Source organism: Merops nubicus, unplaced genomic scaffold, assembly GCF_000691845.1.
Source record: "Merops nubicus isolate BGI_N331 unplaced genomic scaffold, ASM69184v1 scaffold4403, whole genome shotgun sequence".
Classification (NCBI taxonomy): domain Eukaryota; kingdom Metazoa; phylum Chordata; class Aves; order Coraciiformes; family Meropidae; genus Merops; species Merops nubicus.
In genome coordinates, this window is record NW_008600810.1 from 92,797 (window position 1) to 102,886 (window position 10,090).

Below are 10,090 nucleotides of genomic sequence, written 5' to 3' on the forward strand. Positions count from 1 at the left end.
TGTACTGACAAAAGAGGAAGGCTCACTCTGAGGGTCAGCCTCAAGTGTCCCACCAATATCACAGTCAGGTTCTGACTGCTCAGCTTCACTAGAGCTGACTACCGGGATATCAGCACGGGAGTTTTCTATTGCACTGAAGGGAAAGAAACAACATGCTTTTCACCCTTTCTGGTAACACAAGTAACCCTGCTAATCATTGATAACACTAAAGATATTTTAAAAAAGCAACAGTCTTACAGAAATAACTAAGAAGAATGAAGTATGCCGTATTTGTGAAACTGCATTCTCAGCTGTACCCATGCAAGAATGGAATTTCCTTTTCCAGACTGTCTGTCTCAGCAAACGAACACAAAGCTTGCTTCTCATCTCCCAGAAATCTCATAGAACATCTTACCAAGCACTGCAAAGGGTAATTTTCCCCATCATCACTACAAATTAAGAACAGCTTCAGTTACCTGACTATCAGCAATTTTTGCTTTCAACAAAGGAATCAAACCTGAGACAGAGTCCATCAACAAAAGCTCCTAATGCTCTCAAGACAACAGGCAGCAGTCAGAAAAGAACTTGGCTAAAACTAGAGGAGAAAAGGGGTGGCATAATGTTATATAGGTACAGCCAGACAGACTTCCTTTCCACTAGATTTTTTTTCCCCCCCCCAGCATAATAAAAATGAGGTAACCCAGCAGACCATCACCCAAGCTGCATCAGCAGCTGGAACTAGGTAATCTGCCCAGTTTTACTTCATCTCTCCCAAAAAGGCTGAACACACTGCATCAGACAAATCCTAAGGCAAAAACCAAAAAAGAAAGCCTCCCTGTATGTTCTTTATGAATGATGGAATGGGTGGGGGGAATATGGACAAAGGATAACTTTCAGTTGGTAGTTTCTATGACTGTCCTCATTTCTCCAGCACAGGGATGACTTTCATATTGATCTAGAAGTTTATAAACCAGACCTAAGTAAAAGCTTTATTCTGCCTCCTAAATTTCAGCATAAGCTTTCTACAATGTCAGCAACAAAGTCAGTTAATCCAATATCATGACACATAGCTGCCAAAACACAAACAGCATGTCAGCAACTTAAAAGAGGATCTTTTTGGTTCTCTCACTGCTGCAGTTATCAACAGAAGCACCTGCAGCAAACCCAGGGAGTCAATTTTAATACCTTTCATATGATGAAGTTCCCATGGTACAAAACAAACAAAATAATAGGTATTCAAGACTTTTTCCTATGAAGCAAAATCTAAAAAACACTAGGAATACATTAATTTATTAGCTACAAACAGGGAGTATTTCCTTTGAACACCTCAAAATGCGCACATCTGAGATGCACAGTTTAGCTCTCTAACACCTTAATGACTGAAGATTGACCACTACACACTTAAAATTAAAAAGCTCCACATATTCTTGATCTCAGCAGATAGATGACAGTATGAATAATTACTCACTGAATAAAATGTGACAAGTATGAACTTGAATACCCTGATATCAGGGTGTACCTGACTGGCCTCAAGTAACTAATTTTGGCAGAAGGCAAATAACACAAGCCCAAAAGCTGCAGTGTTCTCTCTCTTTTGGGTACTTTCATTTGTTAGTGGCTGTGACTTAATTTTTAAAGTACATTACCAAGCTCACTTTGTATGGCAGTTGTCTTTACTTGGAGCCAGAAGAGGAGCTCGGATTATTTTTCAAGAAGTTTTCCCCAGATTAGGTCTGGATAGAAAAGTTATAATCAATGCTATACTACAAGAAGATTCATTACAATGTAAAAATAGTTTGGAAGGACAAGAGTACAACTTACAACACATTACACACAAAAAAAAAAAATGTGTACAGGAGTCAAAAGCTATAAAAAGAAACAGGATGAAATTATATTCCAGTTTTGCTTTATAACTGCAAATCTGTGAAGCTTGATTTTTGAAGACTTGCAATTGAAGACACCTATGAAGTATCAGAAAGTGCTGCAGCATTAGCCTTATCAAACCAAGCAAGACCAATCAGCAGACAAGATTTCCAAACCTTTTCTATGGTAAAGAGACTGAATTTGGTACCTCAGAAAAACCAGACTCTTAAAACACACTAAAAAGAAGCCTACTTAATGCGTTGAATTTTTATTACCAAAATATTGTATATTCATTAGCTGACAATGAGAAGAATATATTGCCCTTAGTACACAAAAACCCTAGGACAAATTGGCTAAAGAACCTAGAACTATACAAACATGAATTCCCATACCACAGTTATGTTTGATAGCACAGCATTCCACAAAAGAAAGGAAACAAAACTAAGCACAACAACTTGCAGACTGTCTGCAGCAGAGGTAGCTCTGCAATACACTACCAAGGTACCAGAATTACAAGCTACCTTGGTTGCATTTATACTAATATTTGCTGTATCATAAAAAGTCTCTCAGAACTTATTTAAGAGCACTCTGTTGAAAGACCTGGAATAAAATGCAAAGTTCTGCAAATTTCTCACTCTACTGAAAGCAGAGGCCTTTGCTGAAGCAGCATTGATGCTTGCTGTCACACATGTAAAAACACACATGTGAAGCGCAGAAATCCTAATGGTGAAGATCTAAGGGCTTTTATAGTACAGATTATCTAGCACATAAGAGACACTGGATTTTTTTTGTGCCAAAGCAGCTGTCTGGGTACTTAATGATATGATACTTCATACAAGTACCCTACTCCTAAATCCACACACTCAAGTAAATAATGGCATATTCTATAGGTGCTGGCACCACAAACCAAAGTACAGCAGAAGAATTTTATGTAGCACAATTATCCCCACTACACCTGAAGTAGTAACTCTTTCACACCTTGAGACTAGGTAATATTTTCTCAAAGACCAAAACAATAAAATAAAAAAAGCTTACTCAGGCTGTGAGACTGGAGGTATCTCTGAGGTAGGTGAACTGGAAATGTTTTCAGTGCTTGCAACTATGCTAGAAGCAGCTTCATTTAAATCTACTGAAGGAGTCTCAACTTCAGGCTGGCTTGCTTCACTCCTTTCTGCAGTCTGTGAAAACATTACAGATGAACATACGTTATTTAAACTTGAATAGGAAAAGTGTTCAGACAAGAACATCTAGTATGGAGTTTTAACAGTTGAATAGCTCATATTTCTGTCATCAGTGAACCTGAAAATCACATAGAAAATTTCTTAGCTGTTTTGCTTTCTTCAGAAACCTAGATGGTCTACAGTGCTACTTGGGATAGTTGCAACCTTCTTTCATAGTACGCAATAGTACTGTAAAAATATCACTTGGAGAAGGCATGTGCAACAGCTTCCTCAACCACACATTTATATAGAGACAGCCACAAGGAAAAAAGCTTGATTAGAATCACAGAATCGTTTAGGTTGGAAAAAAACCTTTACAAAAAGTCCTACCACTAACCGAACTCTACCAAGTCCACTACTAAACCATGACCCTAAGCACAGTATTTACACAACTTTTATACACATCCAGGGATGGCAACTCAACCACTTGCTCGGGCATCCTGTCCAGGGCTTGATATAGCTTTCCATGAAGAAATTTTTCCTCAAATCCAACCCAAACCTCCCCTGGCACAACTTGAGGACATTTCCTCTTGTTCTATCACTTGTTGCCTGGGAGAAGAGATCAGCAACTGAAATAGATGGTACTATTTGCATGCTCCATTACACTAAAATTTACATTTACTATTTTAAGCTTAATTTTGGGGAAGGCTGTCAATTTTATCACTTCAATGGAGGCCTGAAATGCTTTAGCAGTCTATTCCATGTTGTAACTGAAAGAAGACCTAAAAATCCAATCATGTCTGAGAGTCTCGTAGTCTTGAGTCTTATATATTCTTGGTCTTCAGTTTTCATAAGCCCTTGCAAGGCATAATCAAAATAAGGCTAAATCTGGAAGAGTACATAACTGCTGAAACAGGTCAGATTAACTCTTGCAGCAAGAGAAAATACTATTAAACAAGAGCCTCTTGTCAATAGCTGGATTACTGAGTCATCTAACTGAACATGAAGAGGACTGGAACATTTCACTATAGAATTATATAACTAAACCATGAAATATATACGATATATATTCAGAAGTACGCCCTAAGTTGTCTTGTAATCTACAAAACAAAAATATGTATCAAATATATAATCTTTAACAGTGTGCTTTGCAACATTAACACCAAGCACTGACTTGATGTTATTACTAGTGCATACAAATGGAACAACTTTTTTTCAATTTCAAAGGAAGCAAAACTGACAGAAGCCATGAAGGAGCAAAGCTAAAGATGGACTGCTATGTTCACCAAGTCTGATCTACATCAGTGACTGCAGTGAGAAGGTTTTTCACATTTTATTTATAGACAGCCATACCTGTAACATCCATTTTTAATTTATCTTGAAAGATTTATTTAGTCATCACCTACAAATATTACTCACTATGCACATGGAAAATGCAAGCTCTGTCAGTTCACTTGTTCTCCTTCACTGGAAACATGAATCTGACAGCAAGCCCATGTGCAAGTGAAACGCAGTAGATGGTTATTATGAGTTTCATATAACCATACTGAAAGACTCTGAAATGCAAGAAGCACTGAAGAGTGTATGGAGACAGTGAATGAAAAATCTTGCCTGGTCAGATTTTGTAAAGTCATCAAGTAGCTCTTCTGTATAACTTTGTGTACTTGAGTCTCCATGTTCATGCTCCAGTCTGGGACCAGCCTCTTCCCCCTAGTACATCAAAGACAAAACAACAGTAAGTATGCAGTAACACAGGCCTTCTAGTCTAGTGAGTTACCTTTAGTACACACTGAATAATAACCTGTAGAATTATCAAAGTATCAACAAGAAAAGCTGGATAAATCTTCAGAGCCACTGTCCACATATTAAAATCTCATCTGTACAACGACTGCAGCAAGTTAAAACAATTTAGTTAAATCTTCACAGGAAAGACCATTTTAGCACAGTCTTATGTAGTTCAGTTTGTGTACTAAGGAAAGGTAATCATTCTGCTATGACTTCCCATGTTGATAAATGTACCCTACCTCCTTGCTGCCCAAAACAGGAGGCAGGAACATCCCAAGATGACTTGTAACAGACAACCATTAAAAAGAAACACTTAGAGCATTTTGGCTGTAGCAGTCTTACTAGCAGAACTAGAATAATTTCACAAGTCTGCTGTAATCTTTAAAAGCAACATTCTCTTTTACAGCTAAAGTTTTACAGTAAATTGCAGTGAATTCACAAGGTAAAAAAGAATATACAGTTAAGGGGAAAAAAAAAAAGTTTTAAAACCATGAGACTGTATAACTAACAAGAACTTACTTGTCCCTCGCTTTTTTTTTTTTAAGCTGTGACTACAACATATGTAAGTTATTTTTGAGTAATACCTTAAAATACAGAAAGTCTGGTAGAAATTTACACATCCTTCATTTCATAATGGCTATGCAAAATCCTGAGGTCAAATGCTGGAAGTGCTAGTGTTCAGATCCAAAAAAAGGCTGCTATGCTATATAAGATTACACAATCACATTCATTTGATAGAGTTAAGGCATACACTGGAAGAGTAGGAAGCACAAAACTGAGCAGCCAAGTCTTAAAGACAACAGCTAAGTAACATTTTTCCCCAAACATTATTAGCTTGCATCCTAGTCTCCAAGATTAGATAGCATCAATGCCTTGATGAGACAACTGATCTAAGGAAAACTGATCAAGGTCTGCAAGTCTACTCTTTTTGAGCAGGAGGCTCCAGCAGCCTAGTCAGGAGTACCAGACACATGGTTAACATTTCCCATACGCCCAGGAGATTTTCCTTTAATGAGTAAAAAGTACATTATAATGGATGAGCTTTCACATCTTTGGGTTCAGAAACGCACTTAATAGTGCGGCCACATTAATAGAATGAAGGGATGAATGTTGGAAAAAAAAGTAGGAAAATACACACCAGTGGCTTTCCAGTCTCAAAGCTTACCAGGTCTTTCCAGTTTTATAACATCAGTCATTAAACTCAAGCAGGACTTTACAGGCAGCAAGAAGAACAGGACTGCACACTATTTGACCATACAAGCTGGCAAAAAAAAAAACTCAGCTACCCTAGATGTAGGTTCCTTAAGCATTTCAACAATATTTGAAGTATTTTCTTCTGGTCAGGCAGCTCTCCACTTCTAGCGTCAACTAGAATGTTCAACATGCATTTTCCAGGTTTGATGTGGCATATAAAGCTTTCTTAGAATTGAGGACCATGATTATCTACTGACTGATAGGGGAAATAGGAATACCAGTAACAACAGTACTACCCGTGCTTATCATAGGAGTGATTCTTTCCTGTGTAAGCAAATGAAATGATCATGGCTTTCCGATATTACTCAGCAGCTTGGGGACTCACTACGAAATTGCAATATGCAGAAACTTGTAATGTGTTAATCACAGTGGGCCGATAACACTCAACCTAACCTAAAGTGCTGAGTTCTGTAAATAAGAGGGACAGGCTTTTTGTTAGCATTTCTCATATGAATTCTAGCTTTGCTAATTTTTACTAAACAGGAGAAAATCAAAGCAATACATACTGACTTGATAAAACAATTATTCTTAAATATCTTATTTAGGATAGTAATCATTTGTGCACTGGCTTTTTAACAACAGATGCAGCTGACATACTCTGGCCTAGACCTACCCAAGTCACCACCTCTTATCATAGTCTCTACAGAGCCACATACTACCCCTGATGTCCACTTCTTCTAACACCCGGCAACACTAACTTTATTGTTTGTTCCCCACACAAACAGTGTCCAGATGTGTTGCTGCATAACTGCAACAAACCTGAAGCAAAGGAAAACAATATCTTGGGAAGGTAACATCATAGTTCACAGTACATTAAGCATTCTAGCCAAGAAGAGTATGAATTGGTGTATGAATCCATTCTTTTTAAAATTTAATATCAAGTCAGACTGAGTAGTGAATTAGTATGATTTATTCCGCATACCTTTTCCTGGACACTTTCATCATCGTTTGCCAGGGCACAAGCATCACCTGAAGCATATTGCACTGCCGATGAAAGACTGTCTTTACAAAAGACATGCCAAATAGGAAGGCTATTAAAAAAAAAAAAAGAGTAAAAGTCTTGGTTTAAAATTAATACTTTAATTCCTTTAGCATTGTCTGTTTCAATGTATTTTCAGTTATTCCCATGAGGTGCCTAAATTACAAAAATACACGCATATATTTCATAGATACTCATTTGTCAAAACTATTGGAGGATTTAACCTTAAGAAATTAGTAACAGAAAACACACTACAAACTTACTACTTCCAGAAGGCAAAAGTATCAGCATAACAGTTATTGGAGTGATAACATGTCAGAGCAGAAGCTGACAAATTAGTTAAGCTACTGCAAATTAAAAAGAATTTGAAACATCCCTTTACTATATGAAAAAGCCTATAGTTATCTTCAGCAGTAATTATTACTAAGCAACAACTAAAGCTCCAGATTAAAAAATAAAACTGCTCATTTCCCTATACAGAACATACCTGAGAAAACTCTGTATGGTCAGCATCATCAAGTACATTTAAAAGAACTAGATAAAATTAGTACATTAAAAAAAAGTCCATACAAAATCTAATGAAAATGGAGAAGCAAATGGCAAACCTGGTGTTGGCTTTAGCTACAGCCTCCACAGAGATTTATTTTGTAATTTTAGTTGTGAAGAGATTTTCTTCTCAGCAGAGATTTATTTCAGTGTACAGCCCAGTAACAGCCTAGATAACAGCTGTCCAGCAAGCCATTAGGCTTGGAGGCCCAAAGGCCAGCAAAGGTTTGCATGGAGAATTTAAATAAGCCCAGCAAAACGCTATGCAAATCAAGTTTTTAGTGGTGTTTTCCACAATACTTGAACATGAGAGTCACCGGCCACTTTAAAGCCAAAGGTTTTTCCAGGAAACGCTGTTTACATGACAGCCAAGTGATCAGTATAACCCTGTGCAAGTTCATACAAATATCACTGCATCCTGAAAAAAGGGAGTCGTCCTCCTCAGCGGAGACAGGTCTATAAGCACACAAGAAATCTGGGTACAACAACCTTCTGACATAAGCTGTGAAAACTAAAACAGCCTTAACAGGCGGCAATAACTGTGAATATTAGTAGGTCAGGATTCCCTTACACCACTGTGACCAGCCTAGTGTTTAGAATTTGAATTGTCACTTGTCTCAAAAACTTGAAGATCACCTTTATCTGAAAGTATACGCAGTGTAGATTCCTCCACCAAGGAGGAACCCCTGCTGTAATAGACCACAGTCAAATACAAATTTTTAAAGTTTCATGCATATACACACACACAAAGAGGAAGCACTATATTTCTTTAGGTTGCAGACAATCACAAAATCCGGCTTTTATTGCAGAGCTATGAACCTATTGCTCTTTTTCCACCCACATCAGCAGGGAGTGTTAGCAAGACACTAGCCACTCTAAATGCAGGTCTCTTACCTCCAAAAGAGCACAAGACAGACCAAGAACTTATAAGATCAGACATGCTATTCTGCAGGTGGGCAAACAAGGTGTTCCAGGTCTGTCTCAGCCCCACTGCACATCAGTAATTCCTCTTATCTTTGAGATAACAGCTTTCCTCTAAGCTAAATGGAAGCCCTCAAATCAAGCAGAAGCAGCTGCAGTTACTGCAAACTGAAGCACTGAATACAAGGGTATGAAAACATTTATAACCACGTTCTGTAGTGGGTACAAAGCCTCATCTCTTAGTTAAGTTGAAAATTCTGTGTATGCAGTCTCACACATCTTAAATTCCCATCCCACCATTTAGTTACTTGTCTGTTAAGTTTTCCTTCGAACCTTTGTCTTATCCTAAGCACAGGATCTACATTTAAGGGATGGAATTAAATTTTATCACACTTATGGCCTTACTGCCTAGCTCTCACTTGGAAAAAATACTTATGCAAATACTTTGAGTCCTTTATCTTTCTGAAAAGTGATTTCAATCATTTCACATAGAAATTTCCTCATGCTCTTAATTCCAGTACCTCTGATCTCTCCTTCCAGCTATGACGACTCCCTATTTCTTCACAAAAATACAAGATCAAAAATTACACAGAACGTACTGTAGCTCATTCCACCCCTTTATTATACATGCACAGAAACATGTTATTTCCTATTTTGCTTACACTAAGGGGGGGATCTTCAGCAAGCCGTACAGAGCTACATTAAATCCCTGAACATAAAAAAGGAAAGATCATTTGCTGGGAATAAGCATTTTAAAACACAAGGAATATTTGCACAACCACGTTAATCAGTACTTTAGCACTTGCAGTCACAGAAAGGACTCGACGCAAGAGGCATACTTCTCGCCTTAACATTCTAACACTTCTAACACAAGAAACCCTGCTTTATTAGAGCGTGAATGCAGCTTTTGAAAGAATGCAGTTTGACAGCTCATAAATGGGCTATTCTGACATAATCTGTGTCCAGTACACAATCTGCTTATTTTCAGAAATTCTCTGCAATCTACTCCAACTCAAACATGATACCTCAAGTCTCCCAAAAGCCCTCTAAGCAAGGGAGAGGACTGAGGATTTTGTACATGGGCGGGTACATGCATCCACCCACAGGACAACCTGAGGCCTGCCACATCAGAGGATGCAACAGGCAGAACACACCATTCAGCTGCTGCCATCAAGCCTAGACAGAGCATTAAGAACACAAATCCACAGAATCAAAGGCCACGTGAGACCAGCCATTCTGTGAGAAATTAATCCCCTTATCAGGACCACTGCCACTATTTTTCTCACGTCTTTCAGCATTCTGTATATTCATTCAACATGCTTTTTTAGCTACAGGCTGATGGTATAGCCCATAATTAAAAAACACTGCCAAATGGTATAGTACCCCAATAAGCATTTGTCTCACTGCAGAAAGACAACAAAAACTAAAACCTAAGTGTTAATTTACATAAAACAGAATTCCCCTTGAGTTAGTCAGCCTTCCCTTTCTCATTACAGAAGGGTAGTATTTTAATATTGCCTTGGAAACAAGCATATCTAATGCCCAAATGGTACTGGAGATCAGTCACTAGATATACTGTCTTAGGTATAGGCCACATCTTCAA

The 10,090-nt window shown here is 37.9% G+C and overlaps 1 protein-coding gene across 1 annotated transcript in view; it reads right to left on the bottom strand.

The window, feature by feature from the left end:
• The window catches only part of SUCO (SUN domain containing ossification factor), a gene marked incomplete at its 5' end in the record, with an annotated part of 28,715 nt that extends 21,643 nt beyond the window's left edge, over positions 1 to 7,072 (bottom strand). Inside the window, 3 exons of the mRNA XM_008937774.1 lie at positions 2,878 to 3,020; positions 4,614 to 4,712; positions 6,964 to 7,072. Coding sequence (XP_008936022.1) covers positions 2,878 to 3,020; positions 4,614 to 4,712; positions 6,964 to 7,072 — 351 coding nt within the window. The remainder of the gene's footprint in view (positions 1 to 2,877; positions 3,021 to 4,613; positions 4,713 to 6,963) is intronic.
• Between the last annotated feature and the right edge of the window lie 3,018 nt (positions 7,073 to 10,090).